This window comes from Bos indicus x Bos taurus, chromosome 29 (assembly GCF_003369695.1).
Source record: "Bos indicus x Bos taurus breed Angus x Brahman F1 hybrid chromosome 29, Bos_hybrid_MaternalHap_v2.0, whole genome shotgun sequence".
NCBI classification, from domain to species: Eukaryota; Metazoa; Chordata; class Mammalia; order Artiodactyla; family Bovidae; genus Bos; species Bos indicus x Bos taurus.
In genome coordinates this window covers 26692954-26713336 of record NC_040104.1, presented here as the reverse complement: position 1 = coordinate 26713336, position 20383 = coordinate 26692954, and the positions used below count along the sequence as shown (strand labels likewise).

At 36.2% G+C, this 20383-nt stretch overlaps 1 protein-coding gene across 2 annotated transcripts in view; it reads right to left on the bottom strand.

The window, feature by feature from the left end:
- Nucleotides 1-20383, bottom strand: part of PRMT3 (protein arginine methyltransferase 3) — a 122941-nt gene that overhangs the window by 39383 nt on the left and 63175 nt on the right. For both annotated transcript variants that reach the window (XM_027531399.1, XM_027531400.1), the window contains 2 exons: nucleotides 9757-9944; nucleotides 7723-7809 (listed from right to left, as the gene is read on the bottom strand). In XM_027531399.1, the coding sequence (XP_027387200.1) occupies nucleotides 7723-7809; nucleotides 9757-9944 (275 nt within the window). The remainder of the gene's footprint in view (nucleotides 1-7722; nucleotides 7810-9756; nucleotides 9945-20383) is intronic.

Below are 20383 nucleotides of genomic sequence, written 5' to 3'. Positions count from 1 at the left end.
AAAATTAAGATGTAAAAATGATCGCTTTAAGAGATGATGCATTAAATAAAAAATCTTTACATGTCAAAGACATTATGTATGTGAGCATGTAATCTGATATAACTAGCTTAAGTATTTTCATTTTTAAGGTATAAACAACTCATTTTTATATGAAAGAACTATGAGAAGTCATTTAATGTATACCCAGGATTAGGAAAAAGGATGCTTTTCTGTATCTTTATGGAGCTTATTCAGACCTTATTCAGCTTATATTATATTATCAATATAAATGCTGCTAGAATACAGAGTAAGAGAACATTACACAATTATATAAATGGCATTAAAAAATAAACCTTAACTCACAAGATAAAACACACTGGTTCTAAATTATATAGCTTTAAATCCTTTGCTTCTGAACACCTATGAAACTTCCATGAAAATAATGGACTTTATTGTTCATTTACTGCAAGGTTAGACAGGCTGATATGATAGGTAGGAAGTCAGTTGCTAACTAAAGCTGCATTCACTTCAGTTCAGTCTCTCAGTCGTGTCCAACTCTTTGCGACCCTATAAATCACAGCACACCAGGCCTCCCTGTCCATCGAGTCAGTGATGCCATCCAGCCATCTCATCCTCTGTCATCCCCTTCTCCTCCTTGCTCCCAATCCCTCCCAGCATCAAAGTCTTTTCCAATGAGTCAACTCTTCACATGAGGTGGCCAAAGTACTGGAGTTTCAGCTTTAGCTGAAACTTTGGATTTCCTTCCAAAGAAATCCCAGGGATGATCTCCTTCAGAATGGACTGGTTGGATCTCCTTGCAGTCCAAGGGACTCTCAAGAGCCTTCTCCAACACTACAGTTCAAAAGCATCAATTCTTTGGTGCTCAGCTCTCTTCACAGTCCAACTCTCACAGCCATATATGACCACTGGAAAAACCATAGCCTTGACTAGACAGACTTTTGTTGGCAAAGTAATATCTCTGCTTTTGAATATGCTATCTAGGTTGGTCATAACTTTTCTTCCAAGGAGTAAGCGTCTTTTAATTTCATGGCTGCAGTCACCATCTGCAGTGATTTTGGAGCCCCCCAAAATAAAGTCTGACACTGTTTTCCCATCTATTTCCCATATAGTGATGGGGCCAGATGCCATGATCTTCGTTTTCTGAATGTTGAGCTTTATGGGCTTAACTACTAAGAGAAATTCTCTATCTTATTTTTTAGCTACGCATTCAGGTTTCAAGCACAAGAAAGCAAGCATTTAATGTATTTGAAGGTTTGTACTTAGCAATACAAAACTGGGTACCTTTCTCTTAACTCTAAGAAAAGCACACCTTTTCCTCCCAGAGCAACTTTCTCCACAAAATCGGGTACCTTTTTCTTCACTAAGAAAGCCATACCTCTTCCTCCCCAGAGTAACTTTTTCCATCTCTTTACCAGACATTGCTTTTTATTTCCCATATTTTTAATTAATTCTTCTGATTATGTAACAGAATAACTAAATTCCAATTAGGCACTCATCCTCTCTTAATACCTTTATTAATGGATTATTACCAAGTAACCAGGCAAATAATCTAAAAAGTAGCCTTGAAGACTAGGCTTGCAGAGTAGCTCCAGACAGTTGTTAAGTGAAGAGGTTAAGGAGTTGGCACTCTGTCACAGAGCAAATGCTAAATGCCAGGCTGGATGAAGCATAAGCTGGAATCAAGATTGCCAGAGAAATATCAATAACCTCAGATATGCAGATGATACCACCCTTATGGCAGAAAGCAAAGAGGAACAAAGGAGCCTCTTAATGAAGGTGAAAAGGAGAATGAAATAGCTGGCTTAAAACAACATTCAAAAAACTAAGATTATGGCATCTCGTCCCATCTCATAGCAAGTAGATGGGGAAACAATGGGAACAGTGACAGACTTTATTTTCTTGGGCTCTAAAATTACTGCAGACTGTAACTGCAGCCATGACATTTAAAGACTCTTACTCCCTGGAAGAAGAGCTATGACAAACCTAGACAGCGTATTAAGACAGCATATTAAAAAGCAGAGATATCACTTTAATGACAAGGGTCCATATAGTCAAAGTTAAGGTTTATGCACTAGTCTCATATGGATATGAGACTTGGACCATAAAGAAGGATAAGCACCAAAGAAGTGATGCTTTCAAACTGTGCTGTTGGAGAAGGCTTTTGAGAGTCCCTTGGATTGCAAGGAGATCCAAGCAGTCCATCCTAAAAGAAATCAGTCCTGAATATTCATTGGAAGGACTGATGCTGAAGCTGAAGCCCCGATACTTTGGCCACCCGATGTGAAGAGCCGACTCATTGGAAAAGACCCTGATGCTGGGAAAGATTGAAGGCAGGAGGGGAAGGGGATGCAAGAGGACGAGAAGGCTGGATGGCATCACTGATGCAATGGACATGAGTTTGAACAAGCTCTGGGAGATGGTGAAGGACAGGGAAGCCTGGTGTGCTGCAGTCCATGGGGTGGCAAAAGTCGGATACGACTGAGTGACTAAACAACGACAACAGCAAAAGAGCCAAAGATACCTGGAGTAGATATGGGTGGATGGTTGAGATTCACAAACAATGAAAATGCAATACAAGCATTAGGCCATAAAATCTCACTCAAGTCAGGTTCATGTTAGAGTAACATACTTGGAAGCAAAGGCGGGTTTTACGAAATGTACATGATTAATCAAACAACTATAAGCTTACTCTGACAGCGTAAAGAAAAGATTTTTCTAAGATATACTTTTTCTTTGCTGCAAAGAGGATGGACTATGGGGCTTATTGTAGCCTATGAGTCTGTCAGTCCCACCCCGGATAAAGAGCACACTGTGATCATACACATTCTCTTCCCTCTCCCTCTCAACAACTGCTAGACTACTAGCTGGGAATAAGATTTTTCAAACCTGTTTCAAATAGAGAACATGCAACCTCCTGTCTTTCACACCTGGAAGAACTCATAACGTTTCTCAATGTTCCTTTAATAGTTTGTATGATCCCCCTATGAAAGTTTCTTTGGGTTAGGAAAGAGTAAGTGTATTGCTCAAAATATTACAGTGATTTATCTTTTTCTTCACCCAATAAATGGGAATATTAGTATCCATGTAAACTAGTCATTATGCAAACTAAATGAAATAATGCTTTTAAAGTGATTAGCACATTGCCTGACATACAAATGTTCAATGCCTGCTGGATATTATCACCATCAAAGATAATTTATATTGACTATTTGACCACATAGTATCAGAGGAGTTAGCATAAACGTTGAGTACTAAAATTTTTATCTTCAAAACTTGGCACGCAACCAATAAATATGATTTAAGACTATACATTCCTCTCAAGGTGAGTTACAGAACTATGTTATTTAGCAGTGTGATCACACACATACGGGTCCCTTCCAATCTCCTGCCACCTTTCTCTCAAACTCTGGGCCAGTCTCAATCCAGACTTTTACATTACAATCATTCAGGCAAGTTGGGAATAAAAATGTAATTCTAAATGGTTCTTCACAGATATGGAACTCCAAATGTACAAGGACAAATGCAGTAACACCTATTTGACACATTATTTTTCAACATAAACATTTTGATTACAATCTTTGGATTAAACAGACTACCAGTTTTTTCCCTTTTTTCATTCTATTTTACTCTTTTAAATATACAAAATAAAACTAAGATCATCAAAGGATAAATACAATTTCTTTTAACATAAAGCTTCTTTCTTGTACTCTATCCCAAATAACAATAGAAATAATTCTATATAGGTATCTCCTGCTTTTCAAAAGTTCACTTTACACCATGTCCCTTTTAAAAAAGACCTACGTTACTGTGTTTTCCCTAACAGAAATAAATTTGAAGAGGATTTTTGCTTTTACAAAAAACGGTGAAAAGCAAAAGTAGCATTCAGTGTTTGTTCTGGAGAGAGTGCCACACTTCTTTCCCAGGATTCACACTAGGCATCTCAGCATCAAGCCACCAGAGCTATGAATTGCATCTACACTTTATACCAATTTAGCTTATGCATCTTTAGCAAGATGTGGTTCTAAGTTAGCTTTCTTCGCTTTACACCACTTCAGTTTACAAAAAGTTTCACAGAACACTCTACTTTCAGATAGCAAGGGAACCCAGCTTATGTGTTATGATACTTTCTCCAGCCTAACACTTCTGTGGCTAAAAGTATTCTCCAAGACTTTCTGTAACTAGGGTACAACATAATCTGCATTCAGCTATGTAGAGGTGTTGAATAAAGATTTGTAAGGAGGAACTGGACAGCATGAGTTGGGTGGTGGGTAGAGGACAGGAACAGAATGGTAGTGAAGTGGTTATGCATCTGGGGCTGTCAGTGGTGGTACCTCAGTGGGCCAGGGGTACTGGGGCTTATTGGGCCTGCAGTGGGGAAGACAGCTTTTGTAGCAGGCCAGTTCTAAGGTGGTGTGGTTCTATAAGTTGTTTCTGGAAGTTCAAAATGTAGCCTATCCTTTAGCTCTGCCACTGTGTCTGGAAATCCTCTTATTTTCTTTAGCAAATTCTTTCTGCTTAAACAAGCTTATCTGGATTCCGTTGTCTGAAACTAAGAACCTCAACCCATACCCAGAAAATAAAAAACATTTCAATAAAACTCAATAAACTCATATAAATAAAGTTCAAAAATATGCACAACTAAAAACAAACACAGTCTTGAGGTCTTCACCAGTTTCATATTTGCTCTACTTTGATTTGTGTGGAGATCACTGCAAGTAGATTTGAAATAATATTATTTAATAGTAGTGGTAATACAACAAGTAACTTCTAAGAGTTACTTTATAGATCAATGGCCATTAATCAAGGTCTCTTTTAGACAGTCTCTCTTCAGCAAGCAGTGTAGGCAAAGTTGGACAGTCAAATGTAAATCAATGAAATTAGAACATATCCTCACACCATACTCAAAAATAAACTGAAAACGGCTTAAAGATTTAAACATAAGGCATGACCCCATAAAACCAGAAGGGAATATAGGCAAGATATTCTCTCACATAAATTGTACCACTGTTTTCTTAGGGCAGTCTCCCAAGGCAATAGAAGTAAAAGGAAAAATAAACAAATGGGACCTAATCAAACATAAGCTTTTGCACAGCAAAGGAAACCATAAGCAAAAGAAAACACAACCTACAGACTGGGAGGAAAGATGACCACCACCACCACCACCACCACCACCACCACCAAGGGACTAATATCCAAACTATACAACAGCTCATGCAACTCAGGAACAAAAAACAACTCAACCAAAAAAGGGGCAGAAGACCTAAATAAACGACCTAAATAAGGACCTAAATTTCTCCAAAGAACAGATACAGATGGCCGACAGGCACATGAAAAGATGCTCAATATCACTAATTATTAAAGGAATGTAAATCAAATCTCAGTCGGTAAAGAGTCTACCTGCAATGCAGGTGCCCTGGGTTTGATCCCTGCGTTGGGAAGATCCCCTGGAGAAGGGAACGAGTACACACTCCAGAATTCTCGCCTGGAGAATTCCATGGACAGAGGAGGCTGGTGGGCTCAGTCCATGGGGTCACAAAGAGTTGGACATGACTGAATGACTAACTTTCACTTTTCAAATCAAAACTACAACAACGTACCACCTCACACCAGTCAGAATGGTCACCATTAAAAATCAACAAATAACAAATGCTGGAGAGGGTGTGGAGAAAAGGGAATCCTCCTACATTGTTGGTGGGAATGTACATCGGTATAGCTACTATGGAAAGCCATATGGAGGTTGCTAAAAAAACATGCGATTCAGCAATCCCACTCCTAGGCACATATCTAGAAAAAACTATAACTCAAAAAGATACACGTACCCCTATGTTCATAATAGCACTATTCATAATAACCAAAACACGAAAGCAACCTAAATGTTAACAGATGAATGGATAAAAAAGATGAGGTACAGATATACACAACGGAATACTCCTTAGCCATAGAAAAAGAATGAGATAATGCCATTTGCAGCAACAAGGATGGACCCAGAGATGATCATACTAACTGAAGTCAGAGGACAAACATAATATGACAGCAATTGTATGTGGAATCTAAAATATGACACAAATGAAATTATCTACAAAACAGAAACAGACCCATGGATACAGAGAACAGACTGTGGTTTGGTGTAGTGGGGAGGGATGGAGTGGGTGGTTGGGATTAGCAGATGCAAAGTATTATATACAGAAGGGATAAACAAGGTCCTACTGTATACCACAGGGAACTATATTCAATATTGTATAATAAACCATAATGAAAAAGAATATGAAAAAGAATGTATATATATGTATAATTGAATCACTCTGCTGTACAGCAGAAATTAACACATTTGTAAATCAACCACACTTCAATAAAATATTTTTTTTAAAAACGAGGTCATTTTTAACACTCAAGGATTATGAATATCAAAACACAGAGTAAGTCTAGGAGTTAAAGGCTGTAGTCTGTAATTTCAACTGACCAAATAACTTCAGTTTCTATTAATAAAAAGCAGAATTAGAAAGTCTGGGATAAACAAATGGGAAAAATGAAATTTTGCTTTTCACCAATTAAATACATTAATATAATGGGTGCTTAACAATCATAAGTCTGGGATTTAGATTTTTTTTTAAACTATAAAACCAACTTTGATGAAAAAAAGACTTTCTCATAACATCAAAGAATAGCTAAAACATTTTTGGATATAAAATAATTATTGGCTCAAAATGAACTGAAAAAACTCTTGAAGAAATCATATAATCTTTGTACGCTGATCTGAGCAAAGTATTTAAAAGAATCAGGTTGAAGAGTCAAAGTTTACATGACTATAATCTGTTTCACAGTTTCTGACGATACGGTTTTCAATAAAATTTTTCATTTTGAAGATATAGTTAGTATTTTTTAAACCATGTAATTAAATTTTAAGATGATAAAAATATACCTATAATACCTATGTAAATTTATACGTTGGTAAGGAAAGGTCCACATTTTGTTAACATTCTAAGTCTCCTGGTAAAGGTATATACTGTAAACTTAGTGTTAATACACATTTAGAAATTATTTAAGAAAAATTAATGTATTTTAGTAATAACATTTCTGGCTACATTGTAGGTGTTTTCACATGTTATATCTCACTAATCTATACAATTAGTCTTCAACATAGAAAGAATAACCATTTTTCTTAAAGCAGTTAATTAGTCTGCAGTACTTATTACCTAGGTAAGCTGAACAAAGTAACAAACTATGGAGTGGCAGAACCAAATGTGAATCTAGATTTGTCTAACTTTTCTAAAACATCTACTTATTTCTATTAGAGCAGGCTGAATCTTTCAAGACAGGTACACCATCAGTTTCTTCATTATTTTTCTCACAGGAATATAAAATATTACACCAAATGATCATCTTATTTCCATCTAAATTGAGTGTTAAGAGTCAGTGAGAGGAGCAGGGCATTTCCCTTTTATCTATGAAGATAAAGTTGAGTGTTCTCCATTAATTATATAAGTAACAGTGAAGAGTTTATAAAGAAATATCACTATGTAAACATGGTTTCCTAATACTCTCTCTTCTCAACTTTCTGAAGTCTACTGACTTATTAAAACAGATCTATTCAACAGACAGATTCGATAGACTGTCAAAGGCAATAGTCTTTTTCATTTATCACAAGTCTGGTAATTAATTCATTAGCCTGCCAATCAACCACACTACTAGAGAGATTTGTGAAAGTAGAATGAAATAGCTTACCGTGCACAATGATGTCTCTGTGATTTTTAGGGTAAAATCTGAAGAAAATTCCAAATCTGAGACAGATGTCGTATGACAATCTATATGCTACCCATGAAAAAAAAAGAGTAGAGGGAAGGATTTAGTAAAAATAGTAAAAACAAAATCAGAAACACATAAATATTTCTTTTTATGCAAAAAAATTACTGTAAGCCAATGCTTTGCAAACTTTAATCACCCACACTCCACTTTGGGGATTATTTCTAAACTTAAGGGCTACTAGCACTAATATATAATTATATCTTCTTTTAATCAAATTAGTATTTTTTACTTAGACTTGTTATATGAATAATATATATCAAATCATGGCTCTGTTGTGCTAAAATTTTTTCTAAGATAGATTAAGATACTCTCAAATAAAAAGTGTTTTCCTTGTTCCAACCAAAATCATTTTGTAAACCACCAGTGGTACACATTGACAATAAATTATGTGGTAAGTCAATCTTTTTTGTAGGAAATGCCAACTTGAAAACATATGCTATTTAGAAGAACAAGATGTTTTAGAATTCATTTTTGCAAGTGCATTTGAAGTTTGTTAGACATTAAGAACAACCATAACAATTCCAAACAATGAACAAAATCAACTATGAAGATTCACTTCAGGGAAAAAAATGGCCAAATATCCTTATTTTCCTGTTCTGTCCTAGTTCAAAGCTTTCTCCATTTCACTATGGAGAGTAGATGGACTTGGGTACAGCAGTGTGACCAAAGGATGCTGCGCTGTGAAGGCTGTCATTGGCATTTGGCTGACCATGAATAGGTTGTAACACAGTGAACACAATTCACAGGACTACTTGAGGCATTACTCTATTTTAAACAGTGAGGAAATTTTAAAGAAGCTACATTGTGGTTGCCTTTTATTTATAACAGGATTGGGGAATACAGAACAGGCAACATTTACCTAAACAAACAAAAAGAAAAAGGATATGTATACTTTTTAAACACCTTGGTTTATCAGTCCTAAATTTTCTATTTCAACTATCTTATTTACCCATAGCATTTTGGGGAATTAAGCCAAGAAATAACTAGAAAGAGAAATTAGCACCACGACATGGGACCCTTCTCTTTCTGTTCCATCTTAAGACTGAATTGGCTATAACCATACACCCTTCCCTGAGTGGAAGAATCCAAATAGATCCTTTACACTCAGTGTACCAGGGCACTGAACAGTCCTATAGTCATTAACCATGCTATATTTTTTTTTCTTAAATGAACGCAATTTTAATCAGCTTGTTTTCTTGTTGAGAAACTTTACATATTAAGACTTTATCCACTTAAGAAAATTAATGAACTTTTACTGAGTATCTACTGAATATTTTGTGCCAAGAATAATTATTGATACTATGAAAGTAACAGTGTGACTAAAAAGAGACAGTGTTCTGAATTTAATACTAAACAAGCTATATTTATTTAATTATACAATTGAAATAGATAAATTAAGGAGTCTTTCACCAAAACCAACAGTACTATCACTAACGGCAAAATTACTCAACCTATGCAAATTCGACATAGCAAATTGTCAATAAAACTAGAGATTAACATGGTGAAAAATATAAAATTTAAAACAGCAGGGTTTTAGTCTCATGGACATTGTCACTATAATTACTTAATCTGAACGGAGGAAATCTGAATGAGAAGTTAAACTGTGTGAAACATACATGAATGAATAACCTGGCTGTAAATAAGAAGCTTAGAACTAAGGGCAGGAGGTGGTGGTAAAGCAGAAATGACACTACAACAGGACTTTCTGCCTTTACTAAGTCAATGATTCAAGCCTTCAGTGTAAGAAACTTTACTACATAAAGAGAAGTGATTCCAAACGGATGGCACAGTCAACTGGTAAATATTATGGCATCAAGTTGCTTTAATTAAAATGAAGAATGATTAGTTTTGAAGACCCATACTTAAAATCAATTCATTAATTTGAAATACTAACCTCATAAATGAAAAATAATAAAAAGCCACATCGTTAAAGAAAATTAGGTAAGTACCCACCTTAATACTACAGGCGTCTGAAATAAGTGTCTTTGGATCTAAAATATCCACCACAGCCTCCGGAATGACTGCCTTCTTCATGCAGGACATGTTGAAGCCATAGACGTCATCCCAAAAAGCAATTCTATCAGCATGCTTATTCATATCACTTACTGCCACAAGGCTGATAGTGCAAATATCAGGGTAGACTGTAACAAATAAAACACCCAGCAATTTAGTGTTATCTGCCTTTATAACAAAATATAATCATTAGGCTAACCAGAAATACCAAATCCAAAGTAGAGATTACTAGCAATTGATTACTAGCAATGGAGGGTAGTAAGATTAAAATAAGGATTTCAATGATGAGCTCCTATTCAAATTATTTTAAAAGGATGACACAATCTTGAAATTATTAATATTAAACATGCTAACTGTAAAGAGGTACTAGATTTTTACCTTATATGTTCTTTTGAAACGTGTAAAGACAAGTCATTTCTAAAGATGTTATGTGACATGTAAAGAAAATTATGGGACAGAATTTTATAGTTGTGCAGACCAGTTCATATTACCCTCTCTTATTTATTATAAAAGGTAAATATTTATGAGCACTAAATATGTGCCAGTAAGTTACTCTAATTTACAGACTGTGGATACATGACCCTACTCAAACTTACATTTATATAATTTTGACAAATAAACTGACAATTATTTGTGATGTAATAAATACTAAGAAAGGGGAAGCATAAGGTACTAAGAGACCTATAGAAAAGAAAAACAAAAAACAAAAAACCCCAGCTAACTCAGGTTTGTTTATGGCAGGGAAACAAATTATTACAATGAGAGCTGAAGAACAAGTAAGTTTGGAATGTTTGGGGGGGAGGGGGAAGATATGTTCTAGGTAGGGTGGGCAGTGGGCATCTAGGGACATAGTACACTCCAACTTGAGAGGAATAAGTAAGGAATACTAAGCTACAAAGCTAAGTAAAACCAAAAAAAATAAAGCCAGGGCTGAGTAAACCACATTAATAAACTGGACTTTATTCTGAGAATAAGGATAAGCCAGTAAAAAATTTTCTATGAGGAAGCACCTGGTCAAATTTTGGTTTCAGAAAAGCCACCTGGAGTGCAATGTGGAGAATAAATGGTAGGAAGCAAGACTTAAAGAGGCACTTGTAATAATTCAGCTGATCTGAAGCAGAGTGACGGCTGTGGGAATGGAAATGAGGAGATACAGTCAAGGTAAGTTTAGGAGGCAGAACTTACAGACTGTAAGACAGGCTGGCTAAGAAAGCGAGAAAACAGGAAAGAGGCAAGGATGACACGATTTATACTTAGTGACTCGGCAAACTATGGTACTAACCAGGGAAACAGCAAATAAAATAAGGGCAGATTCAAGAGGAATATGGGAGTTTAATGCTTAGACAAATAGGTAAAAATATCCAAATACCAGCTGACACATAGGCCTGGATCACAAAAGAGGTGATCTGGATTCAATACCAAGAGAGTAAGTGTTAAGAGAGGTAGGGGAATAGTGTGTTCAGAGAGACTTCTTTTTTTTTTAGTTTCGGCTGTTCTGGTCTTCATTGCTGTGTGTAGTTTCAGAGAACAGAGGCTACTCTCTAGTTGTGGTGAGTGGGCTTCTCACGGTGGGGGCCTCTTTTGTTGCGCAGCATGAGCTCTAGCTCAGCAGTTGTGGTGCATGGACTTAGTAGCTCCATGGCATGTACGATCTTCTCGGATAAGGGAATGAACCTGTGTCCTTTGCATTGCCAGGGGGATTCTTTACTACTGAGCCACCAGGGAAGCTGAGAGAAACCCTCTTCTAGTAACAAGTAAAAGTCTACAGCACAAAAATTTTAAAACAATACTGATGCTTTTTGGACTAACAATAAAATTAACTTTGTCCTTCAAATGTCAACATTTAGGGAATTTGCGAATTAAAATATGAAGTACACATTACTGTATCAACACACCGAAAGCAAGTACATGTGTGCCACAGAAACAAAAGAAATAATTTCACTATTATTAACTTAGCCTTCAGACTTAAACATCAGAGAAATAACCCTCCTTCCTCCAAACTTTCTCTCCACAGCTGTAGGAATTTTATTATTCAGTGACAGCAGTACTAAATTATCTTCTAAATAAAGCCCATGATAAGATCTGTTGACAACGAAGCAACTGCTTCTTCCAAACCTGACATCTGAGATACCCAGAAAAAAAAACCTGGTGCTATGATACTGATACGTTTCCCAAGTCTTGTCTAAAGCAGCAAGTGAGTCAGGTGTGACAGCTCCCCCGGGCTGGAGTTGACTGCTGGGTAACCTGGATTACTTCTATTTTCCTCTTCCTCCACTAATGTGGTAAGCCTCTTGACTTGTGTTTAAATTTCTGACTGATATAAATTCTTCAAAGTAAAAGATATGCTACTGCAAACGGTGATTCAGCAAGAGTTATCTGCTATAGGAAAGGTATGCATGTTTAGTTTCTGAACCAGGTCCTTATGATGAGGAACACTGAAGAAGAAATAGAAGCAACTTTAGATATCTGGGTCAGGAAGATCCCCTGGAGAAGGAAATGGCATCCCACTCCAGTATTCTTGCCTGGAGAATGCCATGGACTGAAGAGACCGGTAGGCTATAGTCCATGGGGTTGCAAGAGCTGGACACAACCTAGCAACTAAACCAAAACGAAGTTTTTTATGTACACTTTGTCAGACTTAATATGACCATCACAGAAGCTTTCCAACATTATGTCCTGTAGTTTCACCCTTAAAGAGGAACATAATAGATCAGGGGTCAGCAAACATTTTATATAAAGTGACTGTATTAGGTTCTGTAAGCTATATGGTCTTTACTGAAACTATTAATCTCTGGTGTGCTATGATGTAAAAGCCCCACAGATAATTATAAATACATGAGCATGGCTATTTTCTAATAAAACTTTATCTACAAAAATAAGCAGGACACTAGGTATCAGTTCAGTTCAGTCCCTCAGTCATTTCCAACTCTCTGCAAACCCATGGACTGCAGTCCTGCACACCAGGCTTCCCTGTCCATCATCACCAACTCCCGGAGCTTGCTCAAAATCATGTCCATCGAGTCAGTGATGCCATCCAACCGTCTCATTCTCTGTCATCCCCTTCTTCTCCCACCTTCAATCTTTCCCAGCATCAGGGTATTATCAAATGACTCAGTTCTTCGCATCAGGTGGCCAAAGTATTGGAGTTTCAGCTTCAGCATCAGTCCTTCCAATGAATATTCAGGACTGATCTCCTTTAGAATGGACTGGTTGGATCTCCTTGCAGTCCAAGGGACTCTCAAGAGTCTTCTCCAACACCACAGTTCAAAAGCATCAATTCTTCGGTGCTCAGCTTTCTTCATAGTCCAACTCTCACACCCATACATGACTACTGGAAACACCACAGCTTTGACTAGACGGACCTTTGTTACAGGCAAAGTAATGTCTCTGCTTTTTAACATGCTCTCTAGGTTGGTCATAACTTTTCTTCCAAGGAGCAAGAGTCTTATGGATATTCCTAATACAGATGAGGCAGTGTATAATTCTTCTATTTTAGAATATTATTAAAAATCTAGTGGACTTAAAATACTATCTAGCCTTTTCTAGAAATGTCCAAAATCAGGCACTGAATCAAGTAATATGATGTACTCATTAGTAACAGCATTAAGAAATAAGGATAACTTTTCCAGTTTTTATAAGGAAAAACTCAGTTACTAAACTAATTAAAAAGCAATTCTGATATTAGAGAAATGCAAATCAAAACTACAATGAGGTATCACCTCACACTAGTCAGAATGACCATCATTAAAGATTCTACAAACGATAAATTCTGGAGTGGATGTGGAGAGAAGGGAACCCTCTTGCTACTGGTGGGAATATAAATTGATACAGTCACTATGGAGAACAGTATGGAGATTCCTTAAACAACTAGGAATAGAACTACCGTATGACACAAAAATCCCACTACTGGGCATATACCCTGAGAAAACCATAACTGAAAAAGATGCAAGTACCCAAATGTTTGTGGCAGCACTTTTTACAACAGCCAGTACATGGAAGCAACCTAGATGTCCATCGACAGATGCATCTTACAGAAATCGTGGTGTGTGTGTGTGTGTGTGTGTGTGTGTGTAATGGAATATTACTTAACTATAAAAAAGAACACATTAGAGTCAATCCTAATGAGGTGGTTGAACCTAGCCTATTATACAGAGTAAAGTAAGTCAGAAAGACATTGTATATTAACACATGCGTATGGAATCTAGAAAGACAGTACTGATGAACCTATCTGCAGGGCAGCAAGGGAGACAGAGACATAGGGAACAGACTTGTGGACGCAGCTGGGGAAGGAGAGGGTGGGATGAATCGAGAGAACAGCATGGAAACATATATATCACCATATGTAAAATAGATAGCAAGTGGGAATTTGCTGTGTGACACAGGAGCTCAACTCAGTGCTCAGGGACAACCCAGAGATGTGGGATGGAGAGGGAGATGGAAGGGGAGTTGAGGAGGGAGGGGATATATGTATATCTGGGGCCGATTCATGTTGATGTATGGCAAAAACCAACACAATACTGTAAAGCAATTATTCTCCAATTTAAAAAAATTGCTCACACAATTAGCAGATTATAGGAAGTAACAATAACATATTTTAACTGTTAAACAATTTAAAAAATATGTTGGTAATAAGAAGAAACAGACTAAAGAGGAATATGATTTAATTTTTTGAAGTTTATTTTTCAAGCTAATTATCGAATATATTTCACAAAGATATAAAAAATCATGGCCTCTGTATGTGTTAGAATTTAGAAATATTTTATCTTTCAGTTAGTAAGATATATGAATATTCATGAAAGACCTACTATCAGTGCTATAGGTCAATTTGATTCTTTATCCACCTCCTCACAGCTGGCTAACATTTTGGGCCACCTGCCAGAATCCTGACTAACCCTTTACCTTCACATTCTGACACATTTGTCATCTGATTTTTGTCAGATGGAAGCATAATTGAATAATTATTCCCTCTTGTAGGTGAAATTAACAAAGCACTGACTGGACAAAAGCCTTCTCTTAGCAGACCATTTATAAATTCATGGCTTTGACATCTGTGTCCTTCTCGATTCATTGCCCAGAATTCATTTGTCACTAGAACAGCTCACATGGTGAACAGATAAAGATGGGAACTCCTTTATCCCCTAGAAATGCCTCACAAACTTTTGAACACTAAAGGATAAGACTGAGACGCATGAAGAAACTACTCCTAGTAAACACTAGCATCATTGTTTGTATGTAAGTAACCAGAGAAGGAAAAGGTTTATAACAAAAAGGAGATAATAAATAAGTCAATATAGACTGTTCTTTTCACAGTATATGAACCACATAGAGGAAAACTTCAGTGAAATAATAGTCAATGATAAAATGACTATCATACATCAAGGAAAATGTACTACTACGTAACTACATCATCAAATAATCGCAGAGTTTTAAAACATTAATTTCAATTTATATAATAAGGTTATCTTAAAAATCAACTGTTTATTTGGAAATTGCAACTTTTCTCATCATTAACTTATAATAAATACTGACTGGGTCCACTCTAAAGCTTAGCTAGGCTAAATTGTGGCTGTAATATACACTGAAAAAATTATACTAAAAAAGGTAGAAAATGACAGTACTGCAATATCACTGAACAAAACCAAAATAATAAATGTGGGCAAAATGAATCTGAAGATGAGGAAGTACACAGTGAATTATGGAAATACTGAAGGAAACCTCTAAGCACTATGACACAGACTCAGTGACTGATTATACTGAGATAAGTTATGTAAAAGTACTAGACAAAAGACAGGTGAAAATGCCTAAACTGATTGCAAACTTTTATAATGTATAAATTTAACATGAATCTCATGTTTATCAGCTAAAACTCAGGAGTGGAATTAACTTTTATTGAGCAACTACTTTATGTCAAGCACCTCATTTAGACTTTTGACTGATTCTATAAAGCTAGATTATAATCTTCATTTTTAAGATAAGGAACCTGAAGTTCAGAGGAATAAAGTAACTTTCCAAAATTACTGTTAATCAGCTAACTAGGTAACTAGTCATCTGATGAAGCAGGGATTTAATTCGAGGTCTGACTGCAAAATTTTGTGCTTTCCATTATTCATGATGCCACATTTTGTGCTTTTCAAACAGAGAAAAAGTAAAGAGGAACTCAACTGCCCTAATGAGCACCTGTTGGAAAAGAATGAGGAAAGAGAAAAGTGTTAAGGAAGATTAGAGATAATAAAAACTTCAGGGCAAAGTGAGGAAAATGGGAATGTTCTGCCTTACCCATTCCATCTGAGTAAAGGAATAAGGTGATAAAGCAAAGAGAGACACTAAAAAGGAGAGCAACCAAGCAGAAATGGGGGAGGAGTCAATACACTCTAGAGTTCAGCTTGCAAGGGAAAGGCATTTGTAAACCTGGAACTCATAACAGAGGCAATTTCTTATTAGCATAGACCAGGATTCCAATGTATGTATCTGCCACTCTGTTCTGCTGCCCTCTTCTGAACTGTGCATGAGATTTCCTGTTATGAGACAGATCTGCTTTCTTTTACAGAAGGTGAAAATGAGAAAAAGTTGCTTTCCCTCCTTTGCAAGTTAGGCACGAGTCCATGACTGAGGCTCCACTAATGATACACACCTAAATCTCTGCCTACTTTTCAGAGGCAGCAATACCTACTACTGTGTATTGTTGCTGTTTACTTGCTAAATCATGTCAGACTCTGCAATCCCATGCACAGTAGCCCTCCAGGCTCCTCTGTCCATGGGATTACCCAGGCAAGAATACTGGAGTGGGATGCCACTTCCTTCTCCAGGGCATCTTTCCGACCCTGGAACCCAACCTGAGTCTCCTGCTAGGCAGGCGGATTCTTTACCACTGAACCACCACGGAAGTCCACTACTGTGTACACCTTAAATAAATTTGAAAAACAGGATGATTCCCCAAGTTTTGGGTCAAAAGTATCTGATGTGGTTTTTGGTTCCAAAGTATCCGGAATTCTAATAAAAGGTCCCAGACATTGTGATGGTCTGTCAAGGTCAGGAAATGACGACTTAGGAAACGGCTGTCTTAAAACTCTGCTTTGCATAAACAAAGTTCTCAACTTGATAATCCTGACAATTTATAAATTAGAGAAGCGGTATACTGAGGACCTCATAAGGAAGTTGAGTTTTGTTCTGACTGTATGAGAGGGGAAGAAAACTTTCATTTTCCTTGTAATGAAAGGCAATGAAAATAACATTCTTTTCCAATACCAGAGAAGATGTCTCCTTTAATGGGCCTCTACATTTCTATGCAACATTGTAATTTTACAAAACCGTTATCAGTTCTGAGGATGTTTCAAAGAAACAAATTATTTCTTCATGCTCCAACAGTATTAATTAGTCCAATTCTCGAGGATGCGAACTCTGATTACGACTAAAAGTGGAGTCTGCCAGGCTTCTACAGATAAATTTACTATTTTCCCTTATAATGAGAAGATATTTCATGGGGGAGATTCTCAGAAACAAACAACTTAAGTATGCCATTCTTAACCAAATTTTCAGATTGTTTACGTATTTTATATACATCAACCTTTTCAGTAGCTATGAAGATGGGCATGATTTTGCTCCTTAGTGCTAAGCCCTATTTTTATGAATAATTATATATTTTGCCCATATTCCCTTTTGTTAGGTATCAATAATGTAACTGTATTTTCCTCTTTGCTTGAGTATCTTTTTTTTGTCCTGACTTTTCTATGTAATTTTGTTTTAAGTGTACCACAGAATCAGGGTTTCTCTTGTGTTCCAACGTAAAAATTTTTTTCTTTTATAAATTAGTTTAGTCCATGTACATTATTGATATGAAAACTTTTCTTGTTCCTATCATGTTACTCTGTATCTATAGTTTTTGTTTTATTGTTTTTTAAGCAGTTCAACTGCACAGTCTTTTTCCTTTTTTCTTAAATATTCTTTTATTTACAAAGTCTGCCTTTTTTGTGCTAATAGCTAACTTTATAATTACAACCTTACAGAATATCTCCTGTTTCTCTTTTTAATAGTATTTACTAATCTCCTATCACGAGTAATGATAAACAGTGTATTTACTTGGTTCTTCCCTTTCCTTTCCACTTTTTAATCACCCCAATTATTTTTTAGTTATAGAGAGATATATTGATAATACTAACAAAAATTACAGAAGTGGGCATAAAGTTAGTACATAGCTTTATTTTTCAAAACAGCTAGAAATCATATTATATCATGATTCATTTGACCTGACGGAGGTAATACTGCTTCATTTTTTTTTAAGTCAATTCTACTGAGGTAAAATTTATATGCAGTAAAACTCACTCTCTTTGCCCTTTTCGGTGTATAATCCTATGTGATTTGATAAATACTCCAGTTATACAATCACCACCACAATCAAGACACAGACAGGACTGATGACCACAAGCCTCACCATTCAATTTTAATCAACAGTATCATTTTAACATTACCTTTGTAGTACTAAATGTACTTATAATGCTATGATGTGAGTTGTCATTTTTAAATGACATAAAACAGCCAACCCTTGAACAATGAAATAATGAATTACATAAATTCCTATTAAAGATAAATCTGTGTAGGTATTTTGACACTTTTAGTGTATAAAACATTTATATCTATGCTTCAATCCTAAAATATACATTGGTTTTCAAATTCAGTTCAGTTCAGTTGCTCAGTCATGTCCGATTCTTTGCTTAATTTCTTGTAAAAATATGCACTGGTCATGATCTAACATTTTCCTGGTGTTCCTCCTGAGTTTTTGGTTGGTTGAATGTAAAAACACTACGTTTCTGATATACAATTGGTAAACTGATAATAAGCAGAAAGTAGTAAACCCACTTTCAGTAACTTTACAAAACTTAAAAAAAATTATTTTATTTTTAATTATTTTATTTGGCCTCACCACATGGCATGTGGAATCTTAGTTCCCCAACCGAGGACTGAACAAGGGAACAAGGCAGTGAATGCACCGCGTCAGCCTAACCACCGGACTGCCAGGGAATCCCCACGAAGTTTTATTAGTGATAACAGCAGAAAATGAACACCTCTAAAGTACTGTGGATTACTTGGTGATTAGGAGAGTGACTACTTAAGCTATTGGCTGACTATGTTTTATGAAGGCCTTGCCATTATATATAAAGTGAGACACAAATTGAACTAAGATTCCTGTAAAAATAAATTGTGGTCCCTTCATGCTTATATAGTCTTCAATAGTCTATTTCTCATAATTCAGTTATTCTTTCTTAAATCTTTACACTACTAATAGCTTACTAAATCTTTCATTAAGAAAAACATAAAACTCTTATTTGCAATAAAAGAATGAGCATCTAGATGACCAATGATATTCATCAAAGCATGCTCAAATACACAAAATAGGCTAAACCACTTCATGTTACTCATTTCTGTCTTTTCCTACTTTTTTAATTCTGTTGACAAGTAACATTCAATAGCACCACTGATGCAGTTGAATGCTGACCTCTCTTTACTACACCCCTAGAATATCTGAGTGCTAAAAGCAGCTATATAAAAATATGGAAAGAGATAGATTTATGTGTCTCTACTTTATCCCTCCGATGATGGAAAATAGCTCTGCCACTGTTTCAGCTACAACCTCTTTATTCACATGGCTGTAAGTTCTTAATGAATTTCATCAAGAATTCAATTTAAATGTATTAAACTGCTGTCAGTCCCTCAGTAAGATCAATGAATACCACTCAGGGAGGTATGGAAACAGTTTTCTGAATCTTCCCCTGAAACAACTTCAAGGCAAGAATGAGATTCAATAAAATGCACTTTAGTAAAGAAACAACAAGGAACAGTCAATAGAACATGAATACTAGAGTCTGGCAGATCTGTGTTTAGAAAAACAAGTTCAAGCCTTGGATATTTAAATGTACCATCCAGGACATCTATGTTTCTAAAATCTCAAAGGGCTGTTGTGACGATTATATGTAATACAATAAATAAAGGTAGACTGTATTATTTGGCTGCTAGTAAACAAAAGTAGTGGAGAAGGCAACGGCACCCCACTCCAGTACTCTTGCCTGGAAAATCCCATGGACGGAGGAGCCTGGTAGGCAGCAGTCCATGGGATCATACAGAGTCGGACACGACTGAGTGACTTCACTTTCACTTTTCACTTTCATGCATTGGAGAAGGAAATGGCAACCCACTCCAGTGTTCTTGCCTAGAGAATCCCAGGGATGGGGAAGCCTGGTGGGTTGCTGTCTATGGGTTCGCAGAGAGTCGGACACGACTGAAGTGACTTAGCAGCAGCAGACAAAAGTAGATAATATTAGTTTCTAGTCATTAAGTATAGTTGTCATAAAAAAAACACTGCAATTATTACAAGATATAGCCAATTATTACAGGGTAAAATATATCTAAAACATTCTAGCCATATTCATGTCACAGATCAGAAACATATCTTGAAATGGTTGCAGAAAATACAGCGATAAAATGAGAGCATTTTGCAAAAGAAAGGCAATCCACTTAAATGCTATTATAAAAAGACCTCAATTGTCCTGGAGAATTTTCTGCGCACTTTCTGTTT